Source organism: Dendroctonus ponderosae, unplaced genomic scaffold, assembly GCF_020466585.1.
Source record: "Dendroctonus ponderosae isolate FM_Combo_2020 unplaced genomic scaffold, Dpon_F_20191213v2 Dpon_F_20191213_1, whole genome shotgun sequence".
NCBI lineage: Eukaryota > Metazoa > Arthropoda > Insecta > Coleoptera > Curculionidae > Dendroctonus > Dendroctonus ponderosae.
The window spans coordinates 4,267,706-4,284,326 of NW_026017110.1; the positions used below are offsets into that span (position 1 = coordinate 4,267,706).

Below are 16,621 nucleotides of genomic sequence, written 5' to 3' on the forward strand. Positions count from 1 at the left end.
GTCGGCAGCCATAGGGGAAAAGGCGGCAAGAAAATAGAAATCGAATGCACGCTGGGATTTTTTTTATAAACACGTTGTTATTAAAACAATTAAATAAATTATTATAGAAAAACAAACAAACGATACAAACCGAACTAATTAAAACCAACGTTAAAAAGGCAAATTCATCTACCACTTTCTTAGTGAAATACTACAAATTCTGAGAAACGCACGTTTGTGTTCTGTCCACACTGATCATTAGATACCCTTTATTTAAACCCCGGCTGTTCTGGGCAACCTATTTTGTTCGCTCATACAGTTGTTCGTAAAACCTATATGTTTAAATTTGAGCTTATATTATTAATGACTGCATCTGATTTACTTTTGTAATTTCATATCTGAAATATATCGTATTTAGCATCGCCTTTAACAAAGAACAAACTATTTTTACCACAATTTTTGCAGTTAACAATTGAAAATGTAAACATAACAAAACATCATTGCGCTTGAACAAACGGCCTGGATAGCAATCGTCCGTATATAAACAGTCTAGTCTGACTATTAAATGACATGTCTTTTTGCATACGATCTGCTGTATTACGCCGTATATATATGGCCTAGTCTGTATATATACGGTCTGATTCTATATATCGTCTGTAACAGTAACAAGTAGAACATACACCCTGTAGATTCTTCGATTTTACGTTTTTTGTTTAATGGATCAATAGCCTTCACTTGAGCCTCTTTCAAGCGCCCCATAACCAAAACATTGCTATCAACATCCGATCGCTCAAACAAGCAAAAAGCAATGCAGAAGGTTTTTCAAATTAATATTGTTTTTTCTTTGTGCTCAATGAACCCTTGATAAGAACCAGCGCTCGCCCGGAAAAACGAATTGCCCCGTAGCATTTTCAGAAGACTTGCAACTTTTTCTTTTTTGGAATTGGAAATGAGAAAAGTTCCCTTATTAAACTGGATAAAAGTAAAATAGATGTTGCGAAAGGTTGTGAGTCGTTTATGAACAAATCGCCCAATCTAAACTTATATACGTAATCGATGGATTTAATCAAATATTAAATATATAGGCGATGTTTTTCTTTTGCAGGAATTGGACCTGATGGCCACATTGCTTTTAACGAACCCGGCTCCTCTTTGGTGTCTCGAACCAGAGTGAAAACCCTCGCCCAAGACACTTTGGAAGCGAACGCGCGATTCTTCGGAAACGACATTAACAAAGTGCCTAAGCAAGCCCTCACAGTCGGAGTGGCCACTGTAATGGATGCGAAAGAGGTAAATTCCGAATAGACACACTTAGTTAGAGGTTGGGCATTGTGGCCACTTGCAGGTGATGATTCTGATCACCGGATCACACAAGGCTTTCGCCCTTTACAAAGCGATTGAAGAGGGAGTGAATCATATGTGGACCGTGTCCGCCTTCCAGCAGCATCAGCACACTTTAATAATATGCGACGAGGATGCCACTTTGGAATTGAGAGTTAAGACTGTCAAGTATTTTAAGGTAGGCCTTTATTTCCGAGATTGGGGTTTGGTAAAGGACTGTTTTGCTTGTGCATGCATTGCTATGGATTTTCCTATTTACAAAACGACTTCAGATAATTTTAATTGTTTGGGGCATTGGCTAGCTATTAGTGTAGAATTGCTGGATAATTCACTTGCTTTGCTAATATTTTCAATGCTTTTGTGTCTCACAATTCACAATACATGGCGATTTTCCTATAGGGGATTCACGCTGTTAAGCTCTGCTACGTTTTTTGTTTTATTTAAAGGCACTAAGCGGCGTCCACCAAAAACTAATCGAAGAATCCGAACCATTGGACAGATACAGGACTATCCATTAACGATTAAATGGTAGTTATATTTTCCAGCACTATTTATGTGGATACCAATTAAACATTTACTCCCATATGGTACATGATGGTTCAGTTTTCACAAGAAAAATATCAAATTTGATAAAAAAAACATTAAACTTTTGGCAGATAAAGATCTTCTGAAAATAGCTTCGGGCAATTCGTTTTCAATACTTCACGTATTGTTTAAGTTAATTGCCAGCACAACTTGCAAACTACATAGTTTGATTCAAACTGAACTTTCCCAATTAAATGACCGTTTCTATCCATTTCAGAGCTTGTCTGCAGAGCACGAAGCCTTGATATCAGAGCAATGATTTTATATGCATGTAGGTATTGGTTTTGTTTCACAAATTAAATTGAATTTTTCATCATAGAGTAGTTTTACTTATCAAAAACAATCCTTTCCATCGACTAAATTTGGCGATTTAGACCCTGAATTGCCGGGAAAATGAAAACCAATCGGTTAATAAATTTTCGCTTTTAATCACAAACAAAAAGTACTGAAAATGGAGTTACAAGTGCAATTTTGTCGTTGAGTTTATTTGAAGATTTTGCCTTGGTTGAATTTTCGACCATCTTTGTCGGTGCCTGCCCACGAAAAGTATTGCTGGACCAGCGCCTTAGTCTCTTCGGATTTGGGATCCAGTTTCTTCCAGTCATATACTTCGTAGTCGATTTGCCAATCGGGGCTTAGCTATAAAAATACGCCACATTGAAATAACCCGACAATTGTTGATGTCAAATCAAAAAACTTACAGTAAAGGCGAGGTCCTGACCTCTCCATACCCAAACCCCTGAAATGGTGCTGTTATTGTCTTCTCCAAACAAGCAAACTGAACCAAATGCCTGTTTGCGCATTTTGTCCAAACGCTGGAACATTCCTGAAAATTACGAATTATTTACCCTGCATTAATTTTTGGATTTACTTCAGCTACCTGTAATGAGGTTGCAGCTCATGAACACTTTACTGAGTTCATCTGCGTACTTGTACTCCCCAAACCAGATAGAGTAGTTTTCTGGGTCAAACTTGCTCCAGAAGAAAGGAATGGATTTGCTTTCATCTTCATTTGAGTATACACGCTTGAACTCATCCATGTTAAAGGTGCTAAAAAATCAGCCATGTTCACAAAACATTTATGTTCGGTGTAGCTGGTTAGTTACCCTTTAGGCATTGAATCGAAGGGGTCCTTGCTCTTCGGTTCAGCGGCAAGAAGAGCTTCAGCAGCATCCAATTCCTCTTCAGGTTCCTTTTCTTTTGCAGCTGGGGCAGACTTTTGCTTCTCTTTTTTCTCCTGCTTTTTCTCGTCCTTCTTCTTCTTGCCTAAAGGTCAAATAAAAGACCGATAACTCCAATTGCAAAACGAATTTGCCGATATGAAAAGCACTAAGCCAAGCACCTCACCTTTCTTTTTACCAGATTTCTCAGAAGCAGGTTCAGGCTTTTCTTTCTCTGAACTCTCATTGCTTTTGTCTCTTTGTTTTTCTTTATTTTCTTTGTGCTTATTTTCCTTATTCACGGTTTTATTTTTATTTTGAGCAGCTTGTAAGCAAAACACCACATTTGATCAAAATTGAAAGAATCAAGCAATTAATACAGGAAGGCCATCGGCTTTTAAAGTTAATCAAACAATTGCAGGGTAAAAAATACCTGCGTCTCCTGAAGATTGGGCTACTGCGCTGGCATTGGCCGGCTTTTCACAAAGAACTATGTCTCCGAGAACAGCCTTGACTTGAGGCTGATTGATTACAGTGGAAAACCATCTGGAATATAACAAGTCAATTTTGAAGAAAATTGCATATTCACTGGTAAGTAACTACGGACTGAGCTTTTGACAGCAAATTTTACGCAAAAAGTATGTGAAGAGCTATTACCTGTTAACATTAGCAAATGGTCGTCTGTAATCGGGATCCATAACGTATCGATATGGATTCAGCAAGTTGCAGGCTACGACAATATCAGCCAATGTTACGCGTTCTCCAACTAAAAAGGTCCTTGTTTGGAGATGACTGTTGAGGATGGTAAGGGTTACCTTCATGTCGTTTTTCGCCCGTTGAAAAGCCTGCAAATACAGTTTATTTGTTCAACTTTCGTGCTTGTTAAGGTACATCTTAAACTCAGTTTGTAGTTTTCCAGCTCATATCAATGACATTCATTAGTTGATATGGGTTGGAAGAAATAGCAGCTAACAGCCGATACACGATCCTCATTTCCTGTTACTTGAGTGCATTTTCTATCGGCCTTAAACATGGACTGTATGACAAGCTTTCGCGAGTTTTTTGGGCAAAAGAGTCCCGAAATCCAACTGGAAGTTTGTCATTTCGCTGTGCCTCTGGTTGTTACAAAGGCGACAAAGATTAATGCCGCCATTGCCTTTGCAAGAGGGTGTTTTTGAGTGGGCACTTGCTCACAATTGCATTCACGAAAATCTTTCTACTAGTCTTACTTCTTGGGTGCTGGGGTTGTTCTTGATGATCCCCAAAATGGGGAAAACCCAGGCACATCCAGCTGGCAGTACTTCAGACTCGGCAAAGCCGATCCATTGCAAAACTTGCGCCTTCTCAATGTCAGTCTTTCCCTTTAGCTGTTCGTTGGACACATAGAAGGCAATGGCATTGCCGTCTTGCAAAAGCTGACCATCTTTACCCTCGAAAGCTGGAACCTGATGGAAAAATAACCTCCAAGTGCTCTATTATGAACAAAATGTTTGTTTTTCTACCTTTCCGCCTGGGAACTTCTGTTGAAATTCTTTGGTTTTATTGGTCTCACCAAAGACGAAATTCTTTTCGACTTTGAGTTCGACGCCGGAATATTGAGCTGCAATCAAGGCTTTTGAGGCCCGAAAGTTATCTGTGTAGGTGTATAAAGTCTAAAAAAATACAAACAAAAATACATTGCAGAAACAATAAGGTATCGGATAGAAATTAATTCGGTACTCGATCAACTAATAAACGCAAGATGATTATAAATTTTAATAAAAAAACTTACACCGGCAGCCATTCTTGAGCGATTCAAGAAGCAGAAGGAAGATGGACCCGTTTGAATAGGCAACCAATAATTGTTCACGGAATCGATGTATTTGACATTTGGCTACATTATGCTAAATTTTACTGGTATGCAGTGGAGTATTGTGGGTGGCAGATATTTGCATTTTTGTACATAGTTTATTTAACCAATTTTATTATACAGAGCCGAAGATGCATTATTTGATTCTTTTAAATAGGATGTACAGATTTGCTTACGAAAAACTGCATTGATCATCAAAACCTTTTCATTTGGGAGTTGCTACATTCAAATTCGAATTAACGGAACGCTAACGCTAAAAAGTCCCCTGCTCTTGATATTTGCTAGCTACCGCCTTAAAGACTCTACTGCCTTGATACAAACGAAAATCCGCAGTTGCCATCAACACTTTGCCATTAGAGAGCGGCTATACTCAAATTTGAAATAAGGTACACGCAAAAAAATTATGCCTGAAAGAGTTTGCCAGTCCATTGGAATAGGGTGTTTCGAATAAAGGCCCAAATAACTACAGAAGTTGGTATAATAAAAAAAAGATAAATAGATGTATTCATATATTAAATAAAGACCAATACAATGTGTTACAATACAAATAACTAGGCTCTAAACTTATACAAAATTTATATGACATGGATTAGAGCCCCAAGACAATAAGGGGTGAATAGTAAATATCTTAAACTCCCCTAAAATATCCCAAATCTCAAATTAAAGAAAAAAAACTATAAAAGTGAGCTACTCGTTGAAACAATCAAGCATTTAGTCCATTATTATTATTACTAAAAGATGTAGACCCTATCTTTGATAAAACATATCACTGTTTTAAACATTACTAACGCTCTGGCGCCTATTTCTCCTTGTGGCAGGCAAAGTGCACAACATCGCCATTTGGATACCAGATAAGAGCCCTGGAAAAATAGACCTGAGTTATCAACCTAATTTTAATTTCCCAAAAACTCACGCTTGATTGGAAAAGCGCTTTTTGCAAACAGGACAGACATTCATCTCGGTTATCAGGACGTGTTTGCTCTGCAGCTTCAACTTCATTTCCTGGCATTGCAAATGTTCCGCATAGAGCAGACCTTTCGACAATTCCTCCTAGATATCATCATATTATTTAAGGGATTAGTCCAGCTGAAAATAGACTTACGCGTCGCCGCTCTTGTAAAACTGCCCGCAAAGACACCGAAAGAAACTTCTGAATTCTGGAAACTGGAATTTCATCGGGAAGTGCGGCCAGCATTTCCAGAGGATCCACTTTGAAGCAGTTTTCCTCCAGAAGTTGCAACGCCAATTCCACGTCCGGTTGGAGGGTTTTGGGAGATAGAGTGACTCCCTCCAGAGCTAAATGGGAAGTGTCTGCATTGAGGATCAGCTTGATTAAACATACGTAGACCTAAACAAAAAAATCCTGGTATTAACTGCAATTATTGCCCCGAAAGAATAATGTCTCACGTTTTGGCTTCCTGGTCCCTTTTTTGCGAAGATTTGCTCGCAATACTCTTTAGCTTTGTCAATATCGCCCAAAGCTCTCACATACAGAGCAATGGCTTGGTCGTGTTTTCCCAGTCTTCCTAATATCAAAGCGCGCTCCTCAATCAAGTTATTAACTGGAAAGTCCTTCAATACATTCTCCGCTGTATATTGGGAGCTCTGCCACACAAATCAGGTGTAAACATTTAAAAAATTATTTAGAAAATCGAGAATGATCTTACTTTTTCCAGAAACGAAACGAGTTTCCTCCTGGTGTGCTCAGAGTTTGCCGCTCCATCCTTCAGTATTTTCTCCCGGTACTGATGGATGAGCGCGTTGTGGAACAAAGGATTTTCCTCTTTCCAATTGTGGATGATGTGCTCCAGATAGGGAATAGCCAAATGGGGATGCTCTTTAAGCAAAGTGTCCAGAATTCGTGGCCGCGGCAGCTTTTCTACTTCAGGCAAATCTTCAGTGAATATCTAGAAAAATATGCAACAAACTAATTATTAGAAGATTAAAAACAGTGGTGCAAAAATAAATCTACCAACTCAAACAGAAACACTGGAACCAAAAATGGGGAAGGATTAAGATGCGTTCATCAGCAATGGAAAAATATATTTGCCTCTATCAATATTGCGTACCTTTAAGCCCTTCTCGGGTTCCTTCTTCAGCACCCAGTCAGAAAACTGCAAAATAAGCCCCATATTTTCTGACCCAAGTTTCTGCAGATATTTCACGGTTTTCTCCACACTCTCTCCTTCGATGCTCTTTTCAGTTTGAAGCAGCTCCAAGGCCTTGCGGTGCTGGCCTGTAAAACTCCACGTTGTCTTCATCAATTTAAACGCTCACTTATAGAATTTTTAGGACCTTTAATCTGATATAGAATAATCAGATCATTGTGCTTTGCCATTTTCTTCAAAACCCGTTCAGTCTCAGTGAGAAGACAATAATTCTGGCGCAAAATCAGCGGCACCATCGCGTCGTTCGTTTGCAAATAGCATTTTACTAGAATGGTGTCTATAATTTGCAGCAGTTGGTGAGCAGAGTTGCTATTTCGGCTGCTCTGGCTGTTTATTGAATTGGCCACCGACTGAAATAATCACTTTTCAGGCTCCAAGTTCTAGAAGCGCGAAATAACGGTTTTTTACCTTGGAGTCCGACACGCGGTTTCGCATATCAGTTAAATAGTCGCTGAGAGCTGCAATGCTTTCTAAAACCTCTTTCTCGTTGAGATCCCTACTGGTAGACCCCTCTTCTTCTTGCTGAGTTTGAGGCAACATGTCCGGATAGAGCCTGCAAGATCCAATGCCTCAAATAGCTTTAGAGTGCTTGCTTTGCTCATCACTAGAATCGAGCTTCTGTACCTGATTACATCATGCGGGTCGGTTCCCAACTTCAGAAATTCCTTCATACTTTCAGCGAATTGCTTCTTGGCAAACAAATCGTAGGCCAACAAAGTTTGGATTTGATGGATTTTCCGCTGCTTTTCCTCCTCTGAATCGTCTGAAATTTGCTATAAACCCAAAACGTGATTAGAGCATGACTCTTTCAGTTTAAAGAAAACAATGCCTACGATTAGGTTAAGAGCCAATCGGAATTCCTTTGCGTTGAGGAGCAGTTCGCGTTGTTTGGCAATATCCACCATCCTCAGGCACCAGATCTGGGAAAGAGAGGCGGCGAAAAGAGTGCCCTGTTGAGCCTGGACCAAGAAACGCACTTTCGGCATATCCGGCAACGTTTGCACCGACATGCTGGGATCTAACGAGCAAACCTATCAATTCATAAGCAAATTATCTACAAACTTTGGTGGGTTCAATAGTAAAAAGTACCTCGATGCAGTCGGTTAATATTCCTAATGTGTAAGGAGCATCATAGGCGAGTAGAACTGGAGGCTCCGACCATTTCAGGGTCTGCTTTTTCTCAGTTTCTCCTAATGTATTCACCAGGATTGTCTGGTTTTCTCGGCACAGGGCAAAATGCGACTCAGATATGGGCAAAATGCATGGATCCGCCGCTTTTGAGCTGCTGGTGTTGAATAAGTCGGTTTTTTGCCCATCAAGCTAAAGGAAACGCTATTGATTGGGTGAAAACGCAAAGTTGCTCATTGGTGCATCAAAGCAAATATCAATTTTGCAAGAAAATGTTTCCTACAATTAAATTTTAATCTAAATTTATTTCAGAAGTTTTATCTAAAACGTACAGTGTTCGCACTGTTCGGAACAATATGAAAATTCCTCCAAAGTCTCCAAGAGGACCAACAATTTCTTTTTTGAATTTTCGGATTTATTGTTAAATTTAGAGCCAGTTTATGTAGTAGTTAGTAAAGTTGAAGTGGTTACGTCCTATTGTTCTTTTCAGGAGCTTACTTTAAGTAACGTGTATTCGTCTCTATATCCCAAGCAAATCACATCTTGCCGCCAAACCATTGCCTTCGGAATATCATTCAGCGATATATCGTTGGCTAGCTGAAGGAATTGGTTGTTTTTCAAAAAATACAACTGTATCTTTCTTTTAACTGCTATTGCCAGCCGGATTACGTACTGAGTATTGCCAGTGATCGACGTTTTTTCCTAGAAAATTTACTTGGATTTGAGAACAAAGCGCTTGTCTAGTCAGTTCCCCATTCACTTCAGCCCTACCTCAATGTTTACAGCGAAAAATGTGGCCCCCTTGCTATTATGAATAGTGTCCAAAGTGGTAAAACTGATGTCGTTAATATTGTGAAGCTGCACAATATTTTCTGCAATCAAATCGCACCTCAATGTAGTGTTTTTTCGCCGGAAGGAATCACTTACCAGTTAAACTCAAAAGCAAATCGTGCTTAGGAATTACTTCCAGTTGTTGTACTTTGGATTTACTGAATGTCTTGTTGTATCTCATCAACGTGAGCTCACATCTCGGTTCTTTCGTCTCCAAACTGTACATGAAAAGGTGACCCTGTCGAGTTCCAACCAACAGTTTTTCCCCTTCAAAGCAATTAATTGTAGGTGCGGTATATCTTTAGTAGGTTAACTGTATTTGAATGTATGAAAATGTGATTTTAATCACACTTTTATTGCATTAAAAAGTCAACAGAAGGCGATTTTTCACAATCCCCATAAAAAACGCTAGGAAACGGGACTTCCGCATTCAGCAGCCCCCATTTGCTCTATGAGGAAGGAGCTACAAGACTACTCAATAATGCTTATTGCAACAGCAAAAAAAATACTATCGGGCTAATGGAGCAGTCTTCCATAAAACTTTTAACAAATTCAGGCCTTTGTGAGACCATGAAAAAGCTAATTAACTCCAAAATTAATCATTTGAACTTTACCATAAGCTGCTATCGACTCGACCTGATGGGACAATTTGGTCAATGGGTGCACTTGATAGGCTTCATGCATGGTGGAAACGGGGCACAATCACAACTGAACCTCTCACAATCGCCGGAAATGTTCACAATATACTATTTACTGTTAATATCACAATCTAAATCACAGAAAGTCCATAGATAAAGACAAGTAAAAAGTGACAGTGACGAAGTCCACTGTTTATTTACCTTTTCAGTGACCAATGACATTGTCAATACTGACAATCAGCTAAAGCAAAGAATATCGACGTATGGGAAGTATTTATTATTATCTACTAATTGTTCACAGAGCGAGACAAAAGTTTTATGTTTTTAATATGTCATTGAGCAAATTTAATTTAAATTGTACAACTTCAACTAATTTAAATGCCACGTTGTCAACTGCTGTCGTAAATAGTAGTATTTCTTGAGATTAATAAACATTTTATATTGCTTCAAGCAAAGCTAATGACGACTGTTTAATTTATCAACGATGAAGTCAAAGTATTTTTTAAAACTTCTCTAAAAGCCATAAATTGACATAACAATAATCTGATTCAACAAAAATTTATTTTATCCACACGGGACATAAAAGCAAATAATGACGTCAGTGCCGAAAGGTTCGGGACAGACTGTTCGTAAATATTCTGTGCTTTTGTGGCAGATTATTGTCAAAATCATTACTTAACCTCACATTTACTTGTTTATTTTGCTCTACTAGTTTAAATAAATATAGACAAATTCCAATCACTTTCATCTGTTGGAATCAATTAAACCGTTGAAATCCTCAACTGACTGATGTTCTTTTAAATATCCAGAAGTCCGTTCAATTACCATAGGGCTGAAATGGTTGGAAAATAATGGACACTGATTGTCCAGCGAATGAGTCCAGTATGACTGTGTCCAGCAGAATAGACAACATAATTAGGGCTCTGGTAGCCAATTCAGAGGTTGCCTTCAAGAGCCAGCAACGCGGCGAGTCCGAGCCCAATGATTGCGAAAAAACCGACATAGCCCTAGGAGTCTTTAACAGGAATAAAACCAGCTTCTTGCTCAAGTTCGGCAAATATTTGAATGCCAGGCAGTTGCAGTACTTTGATCAGTTTACTGAGTCCCACGCCGAACCTGCTGACTGCGAGGAAATCAGACTAGTTCTGGATAATTTAAAGATCAACTTCACAACGAAGGGAAGAAACTTGCAAATCAAAAACAGACGGTAATTTTCTCCCGGCTAATTCCATGTAGTTTGCCATATTAGTTAGTGTTTTAGATATGAGGCCTTACAGAAGATGATTGAGGCGGATACGTACTTCTCCGAGATTGAAATGATGAAGAGACATCCACTATTATACGAACAGTTAGTTGGTCAATACTTAACAGAGGAAGAGAAACGGGAGAGGGACAAATACGAAATGAAAGAGAACGTGACTTTTGTGAAAATCCTTATGGAAGGGATTGAAAGGTTGGGGGTTATTAATTCCAGTGATTGGGAAGACATTTCAACATCACCGTTGCAGGGAGAATGCAGAAAAGTGCAGAACACTAGAGCAGCAAAGGGAGGAAAGCCAAATGGAGGAGAGCGATTCTTCGGACGAAGATCGGCCTGTTGATGAGATTTCCGTGTCTTTGAAGAGCGCCAGGCCTTCAACATCAAGATGGGGCGAATTTGAAGAGCATGCAATTCATGTGGGTAAGTACTAAGAACACTTTTTCCGAATTTCATGGACTTTTTATAGGCAACAAGGAGTAGAAAGTCTGTGCCAATGGTAACTGCCGCAGAACGACTGCTGTTGAAGCAAGAATTCGTCACTACCATGCATCAACATTTTGTCGATGGAAAAGATGCAGAGTTTTTCGATTACACAACTGTGGATGATAATCCTGGGTAAAGGATTTCAGCGATTTCTGGCCCTTAACAATCTTTCAATTAATTACCTTTCAGTTACGACAATATCAAGGAAATGGATCATGACGCTCAAGACAAATACTTCGATAGTGAAGACCCGGAAGATGAAATAAGTGCGGAGGAAAGGTGTCAAAGCAGTGAGGATGAGCTGGATATTTACATGAACGCTTTGAATCAGCATCCTGCTGTATGTGAGCTGGCGAAAAATATGCATGAAAATCTTTAAAATTGCCCTAGTTTTCCGTTAAGGCCAAAATAAAAGATACTAATACATTTCGAAACAGAAACGAAGTTTTTAATAGCCACCACCACACTTTTCTGCGGAGCTTACGGTGCTGCTTCAGAGCTGTTCTTGTTCTCAGTTTCTTCAACTAGAGGGCTTTTGAGTAGGAATATACTGAGGCAGCGCCCATTGTGGGCTATTTGACGTCCTTCCGCGCAAGATATTGGAACGTCTATGAATCTGCGGCCTTTCGGTATAATGCTGGTTACATTGGTGCCATTTGCTACACAGGAAAAGATTATTATTATTCATACCTTAACTGGTAATATTTTAAAGTCTTAAGTAGCGGACCAAAGCGATTGAATGGAAAGTGACAGAATACTTACATGTTGCACTCGTTCATGTTTGCTGATGATAAAAGCTTTCTGATGAATATATGGAAATATAATGGTTAGTTACATATACTTGAGGAATACATAGTTAAATTAGCTTCTTTATCTGAAGACTATATTCCATTACCACTGTCATACCAGGATGTAATACCTTCTACATTTTCGCTTTCGGTAGTTGTAGTGGGAGGCAGAGTGGTCACTTGCTGCCCATTGACTAGGTGAATGTTGATTGGCTTGTTATTGTCTGCAACAAACAAATTAAACTGGGCTGGATTTATTTCCGCTTACGCCCAAGTTACCTGGCTTAGACGGATCATAGACAAAGGACTTTCTTATGGAAGTTACATATTTCTTTTCAGTTATTATCGGTTTCGTTAAATTTGCAAGGATTTGGGTGTAGTTAGTCGTGTGTGAGTCGACGTCCACTTTGTAACGGGGTTTAAACGCGCGCTAAAAATCCCCATTACCACACTTCCTTAGCTATTGCCCGTTCGAGTGCAAATGCAGCAGAATTTTACTAGAAATTACCGGCTTTGTGGAAGATTCCTCCGCAGGCCACCCCAAAAGTTGTCTCTGATACTCAGGGGAGACATCGAGGATTTCAACGGGAATATTTGCAGTATTATCGCCTGCCCCGTTTTGCACCATCGCCCCATTTGCTTGGGGTTTATTCATGTCTAAAAAGCGATCTTTTCGAAATGTTTTTCACATCAACACCATTTAGCTTTGTGGTCAAGAGCCCGTTGTTTGTGCGAGTGGTTTAACTGAAAACTCACCTTGCGCGCTCCATCCAGGGAAACCAGCCCCGACTGGTTGAGGATATCCAGGATATTGTTGCGGATATCCTGGAAAATGCGGCTGGCCTCCCCAGGGACTTCCGCCAAGAGGCCCATATGGATAGGGCGGAAATGGCATTACACCAGGAAAAGGCTGGTTGATCGGCATTGGAAACGGGTTCTGTCCTAAAGCCGCCTGATATGGATACGGAAAGTTTCCAGTTACATTCTGAAACACTGATGTGATCGTTGAAATGTTCAAACGTGCACGATGGATATTTACTTGCGCAAAGGCTTCGCCATGGATGCTACTGGAGCGGAAAAATCCAAAAAGCAGCCAGAAAAGACACCAGGCCAAAGGCATTTTCTCCATTTCTCGATGCAAATGGACACTGATCTGCTGCAGGAAATGTCTTTGATGGTTCTTATGCTGTGAATCTGCGACCTAATTTTTGGAATTTTTCGACTGTTGCTTCCATTGATAAGATAAGGGGGGTCATCGGGAGGTTACTAAATACAATACAGCTTATAGAGTTTACTTCAGATGCAGTTTCGCTGCCGAGCATCTGAAGAGGCATAATTAGTTTGTTTTTACAAGATTCAATCGGATTAGCCCTGAATGAAGAGGCTTGCATTTCTGTTCCGAGAAAGTTTCGAGTTTTATCGGGGCATTTTTAAATCTGCTGTGCCTGAGATAATTTTATTTAAAGAAGTTATCAATTTAAAAATTTAAAAATCACACATACATTTTGATACAGACTGCTATTAAAAATTGTACATCTGGAGTCTTAAAAATAAATCATTTCTTCTTAGCCTCAAACCCCCCGTACAGGGTTTTTAGCCTCAAGCCCCCCGTTTTTGCATCTAATTTCAAATTTAGAGAAAAATGTTAAATATAAAAGTTGTAAATACTAACATCTAGATTATTTCAAGATAATACCCATTGATACAGGGTGTCTCAAATTCAAGTGGCAGACCAAACTTACCTTTTTTTAAATGAAATGTACTTTTTATTGCATATTCGAGCCATTCCTGAAATTCTAGGCCCATTGCAAATAAATGTTCTATAGTGATGCTCAACTGTTTTTGAGTTAATAGCCAATATTGATTCAATTTTGGCCAGCCCGTTTTAACATCTAATTTAAAATTTAGTCAAAAATATCAAATGGAAAAGTTTTAGATATTAACGTCTAGTTTACACACGTAATGTAAGTTACACTTACAATTTTTTAAATGGAATAGCGCACTTTTTATTTCATTTTCCAACTATACGCAAAATTCCAGTCCTATTTGTTCTTTTTGTTTTCTATATTTTAAATGAGTTAATAACCATTTAAATATTCGGACATTTATAAAAAATTGAGTTTGGTCAGGCACTTGAATTTGAGACAACCTGTAGCAATTTTTATTATATTAAAATAAACTAGATGTTAATATATTATATCTACAACTTTTGTATATAATATTTTGCTCTAAATTTCAAATTAGCTGCAAAAACTGGGTGGCCAAAGTTCGAACAATATTGGTAATTAACTCAAAAACAATTGAAAATCATTATCGAACATTTATATGGAATAGGCTTAGAATTGTGCGAGTAGTTTGAATATGTAATAAAAAGTACAGCATCCCATTAAAAAAATAGGTAAGTTTGGTCTGCCACTTGAATTTGAAACACCCTGTATCAATTGGTGTTATCTTAAAATAAACTAGAGGTTAATATCGACAACTTCTGTATTTAACATTTTTCTCAAAATTTCATATTAGATGCTAAAACGGGGTGGCTGAAGTTCAATCAATCACCCTGTACATTCATGAAAAAAATAATCTTATAATAATTGACAAAAAATTATAATAATAAATAATTTACATAGGAAAACACATACAGTCCACGTTTAATCAGTTAATTGCTTGACTTCGCCCGTTTCCAATTAAATGTATGCTGTAAATAATTGCTTACTAAATAAGGATTAATGTGAACTACGAAATCCCAGAAACGATTAGCCAGCAACAACACTGATAACGAAAAACTATTTATATGAAGAAGAAACTGGCCAGATTCAAGTCAGAATTATTTTCGTACACTCCAGATTTTCTGTTTAGCAATGAGGGTTCAACAAGCATTATTTTTGGTGGTTCTTTCGGCCACTGCCGCCTACAGCTTTCCCACTTTCGGACTCCTGATTAGTCCACTGAAGAATCAAGTGTTGCAAACCAGGTAAAATCCCTTGTAAAGCATGTCAACTGAGCGGATTAAATGAATCAATTTCAGATGCAAACTACACCACATTGGCTCAAAGGTGCTCCAGCATGATCATATCTTGGGAGATCCATGTGAAGGATCTAAAGCAGTTGAACAACAAATCACAACATCAACCACAACAACAACAACAACAACAGCAAGTGAAGGGATTGAAAAAGAGAAATTTATAGGTAAGCTTAACTGAGCAGTGGAATCATTAGCAACACCATCACTGGATTTTTTAAGTGACCTCTGAAGCGTATCCATCTTCATTGGACATCGACATTCGTATGGGCCCGGATGGACCTACATCTAGTTCCACACCCCGAGAAACTACCAGATTGGATCTGGCCGAAGGTGGTGAAGTTCCGACTAAACAAAAAAACTACGCAACAGTTCCTCCAGATGGAGGAAAACATGTTATAAAAGCAAAATGTAACGGAGTCTTAACGACCGATGGGTGTTTGGAGGAAATTTAGAGGCTGGTTGTAGTGAGAGTTTCCCATGATCTGTATTAAAACTGTTTATAATAAATAAAATCTGTTTTTATATGCAATTTCTGGGGCAAGGAAAGGACGATTGAAAACGTTTGTCTTCAACTTCTGGTAAGTAGGAATTGAACCTGTGTTCTTTAACTTTTCCAGGTTCTTAACAATATTTTCTCCAGTGTCAATTATCAAATATTTTTTTTAGTTTAAGAAAAATATTACACAAATAATTACATTTTTTGAAATTATTATTAATTTTTTTAAATCAACGTTCAAGTTTTCAAATTAATTATATTTTAGTGTTCATTTAATCAGCTGGAGAATTTTCAGTTTCTCAGTTTTTGATTATATTCACATTTTCCAAAATTTTTAGATTAATTTACAAATTAATGCAAAAATGCTCCAGGTCATCTAATAATATTTTAAACAATAAATTAATTTACGTTCTGAAAAAAAGGTTTTTCGGTTTTATGAAGACTAATAAATATTAGCCTTAATTGAATTAAGAAAATCAAGATAAGAGAAAGAGAGAAATTTTGAATTCAAATGAGATTTAGAAACATAAATACAAGGTGGTTTTTTAGTGCGAGAGAGTCCATTATTTCCGTTGGTGTTGAACTTTTGAAAAATACTTTTATGTAAAAGTTGTTGACGCACAAAGTGCACACATTCTAAAAATATTTTATATGATACAGAGTGTCTCAGAACAGCAAGGCAAGATCAAAGTGTATTTTTTTAAATAGAACTACCCATTTTTCACTAACTCATGAAATGCAGCTTGAAACGCTGCATATGCACAGTAAATTGTTTTTTTCTTACTTGCGACGCAGTAAATTAACAAAAGAACAATCCACAAAAAAACGTAAAATTAAAGAAAGCGCACTAATTTTACTAAATCAAAATAATTGTGTTGCTTCATGTTCATTT

The 16,621-nt window shown here is 38.1% G+C and overlaps 6 protein-coding genes across 14 annotated transcripts in view; 3 read left to right on the forward strand and 3 right to left on the reverse strand.

Moving 5' to 3' along the window:
• The window catches only part of LOC109544345 (glucosamine-6-phosphate isomerase), a 4,705-nt gene extending 2,484 nt beyond the window's left edge, over positions 1-2,221 (forward strand). The window contains exons 4-7 of one of the 2 annotated variants that reach the window (XM_019914463.2): positions 1,085-1,269; positions 1,325-1,498; positions 1,767-1,848; positions 2,123-2,221. In XM_019914463.2, coding sequence (XP_019770022.2) covers positions 1,085-1,269; positions 1,325-1,498; positions 1,767-1,838 — 431 coding nt within the window. In that variant the 3' untranslated portion in view covers positions 1,839-1,848; positions 2,123-2,221. The remainder of the gene's footprint in view (positions 1-1,084; positions 1,270-1,324; positions 1,499-1,766; positions 1,849-2,122) is intronic. The other variant, XM_019914471.2, reaches the window with a different exon arrangement.
• A 92-nt stretch (positions 2,222-2,313) lies between these two features.
• LOC109533902 (elongation factor 1-gamma) lies at positions 2,314-4,946 on the reverse strand. Its single transcript, XM_019899414.2, has 9 exons — positions 4,837-4,946; positions 4,568-4,717; positions 4,295-4,510; positions 3,723-3,910; positions 3,499-3,611; positions 3,012-3,171; positions 2,786-2,955; positions 2,607-2,731; positions 2,314-2,544 (listed from the first exon to the last, which is right to left on the reverse strand). Exons 1-9 carry the CDS (start codon positions 4,846-4,848, stop codon positions 2,389-2,391), a joined length of 1,290 nt encoding a protein of 429 aa, XP_019754973.2. The 5' UTR covers positions 4,849-4,946; the 3' UTR covers positions 2,314-2,388.
• A 462-nt stretch (positions 4,947-5,408) lies between these two features.
• Positions 5,409-10,366, reverse strand: LOC109533905 (vam6/Vps39-like protein). The gene is made up of 15 exons (XM_019899416.2): positions 9,656-10,366; positions 9,138-9,308; positions 8,982-9,082; positions 8,709-8,912; positions 8,172-8,402; positions 7,916-8,113; positions 7,707-7,855; positions 7,491-7,635; positions 7,210-7,432; positions 6,984-7,150; positions 6,582-6,821; positions 6,322-6,519; positions 6,017-6,262; positions 5,828-5,964; positions 5,409-5,774 (listed from the first exon to the last, which is right to left on the reverse strand). The coding sequence occupies exons 1-15, from the start codon at positions 9,723-9,725 to the stop codon at positions 5,714-5,716; spliced, it is 2,541 nt and encodes an 846-aa protein (XP_019754975.2). The 5' UTR covers positions 9,726-10,366; the 3' UTR covers positions 5,409-5,713.
• On the forward strand, positions 10,338-11,863 carry LOC109533907 (coiled-coil domain-containing protein 97). Its single transcript, XM_019899418.2, has 5 exons — positions 10,338-10,886; positions 10,941-11,132; positions 11,188-11,356; positions 11,407-11,555; positions 11,613-11,863. The coding sequence occupies exons 1-5, from the start codon at positions 10,531-10,533 to the stop codon at positions 11,800-11,802; spliced, it is 1,056 nt and encodes a 351-aa protein (XP_019754977.2). The 5' UTR covers positions 10,338-10,530; the 3' UTR covers positions 11,803-11,863.
• Positions 11,846-13,765, reverse strand: LOC109535313. Of its 8 annotated transcripts, none has more exons than XR_007282414.1 (6): positions 13,251-13,682; positions 12,968-13,196; positions 12,720-12,880; positions 12,491-12,641; positions 12,186-12,435; positions 11,846-12,082 (listed from the first exon to the last, which is right to left on the reverse strand). XR_007282414.1 is itself a non-coding variant. In XM_048670317.1 (6 exons), exons 1-6 carry the CDS (start codon positions 13,338-13,340, stop codon positions 11,904-11,906), a joined length of 894 nt encoding a protein of 297 aa, XP_048526274.1. In that variant the 5' UTR covers positions 13,341-13,765; the 3' UTR covers positions 11,846-11,903. The 8 variants fall into 8 exon arrangements, 7 of the variants coding, with proteins under 7 accessions (XP_048526274.1, XP_048526270.1, XP_048526275.1 ...); XM_048670317.1 differs by having other exon boundaries at positions 12,319-12,435; positions 12,968-13,163; positions 13,251-13,765; XM_048670313.1 differs by having other exon boundaries at positions 12,319-12,435; positions 13,251-13,687.
• A 1,220-nt stretch (positions 13,766-14,985) lies between these two features.
• Positions 14,986-15,755, forward strand: LOC109540417. Its single transcript, XM_019908782.2, has 3 exons — positions 14,986-15,182; positions 15,237-15,397; positions 15,453-15,755. The coding sequence occupies exons 1-3, from the start codon at positions 15,070-15,072 to the stop codon at positions 15,683-15,685; spliced, it is 507 nt and encodes a 168-aa protein (XP_019764341.2). The 5' UTR covers positions 14,986-15,069; the 3' UTR covers positions 15,686-15,755.
• The last annotated feature ends 866 nt before the right edge of the window (positions 15,756-16,621 follow it).

Coding starts and splice junctions, on each gene's coding strand:
- LOC109533907 (XM_019899418.2), top strand. CDS start 10,531: ATGGACACTGATTGTCCAGCGAATGAGTCCAGTATGACTGTGTCCAGC. Junction 10,887..10,940: donor TTGCAAATCAAAAACAGACG/GTAATTTTCTCC, acceptor TTAGTGTTTTAG/ATATGAGGCCTTACAGAAGA. Junction 11,133..11,187: donor CTTATGGAAGGGATTGAAAG/GTTGGGGGTTAT, acceptor TCACCGTTGCAG/GGAGAATGCAGAAAAGTGCA.
- LOC109540417 (XM_019908782.2), top strand. CDS start 15,070: ATGAGGGTTCAACAAGCATTATTTTTGGTGGTTCTTTCGGCCACTGCC. Junction 15,183..15,236: donor AATCAAGTGTTGCAAACCAG/GTAAAATCCCTT, acceptor AATCAATTTCAG/ATGCAAACTACACCACATTG. Junction 15,398..15,452: donor TGAAAAAGAGAAATTTATAG/GTAAGCTTAACT, acceptor GGATTTTTTAAG/TGACCTCTGAAGCGTATCCA.
- LOC109533905 (XM_019899416.2), bottom strand. CDS start 9,725: ATGCATGAAGCCTATCAAGTGCACCCATTGACCAAATTGTCCCATCAG. Junction 7,433..7,490: donor ACCGCGTGTCGGACTCCAAG/GTAAAAAACCGT, acceptor TGATTATTTCAG/TCGGTGGCCAATTCAATAAA. Junction 7,151..7,209: donor TATTCTATATCAGATTAAAG/GTCCTAAAAATT, acceptor GGAGTTTTACAG/GCCAGCACCGCAAGGCCTTG.
- LOC109533902 (XM_019899414.2), bottom strand. Junction 4,511..4,567: donor AGAAGTTCCCAGGCGGAAAG/GTAGAAAAACAA, acceptor TTTTTCCATCAG/GTTCCAGCTTTCGAGGGTAA. Junction 3,911..4,294: donor ACAACCCCAGCACCCAAGAA/GTAAGACTAGTA, acceptor CTGTATTTGCAG/GCTTTTCAACGGGCGAAAAA.
- LOC109535313 (XM_048670313.1), bottom strand. CDS start 13,340: ATGGAGAAAATGCCTTTGGCCTGGTGTCTTTTCTGGCTGCTTTTTGGA. Junction 13,197..13,250: donor ATGGCGAAGCCTTTGCGCAA/GTAAATATCCAT, acceptor TCAGTGTTTCAG/AATGTAACTGGAAACTTTCC. Junction 12,642..12,719: donor AGGAATCTTCCACAAAGCCG/GTAATTTCTAGT, acceptor GGGGATTTTTAG/CGCGCGTTTAAACCCCGTTA.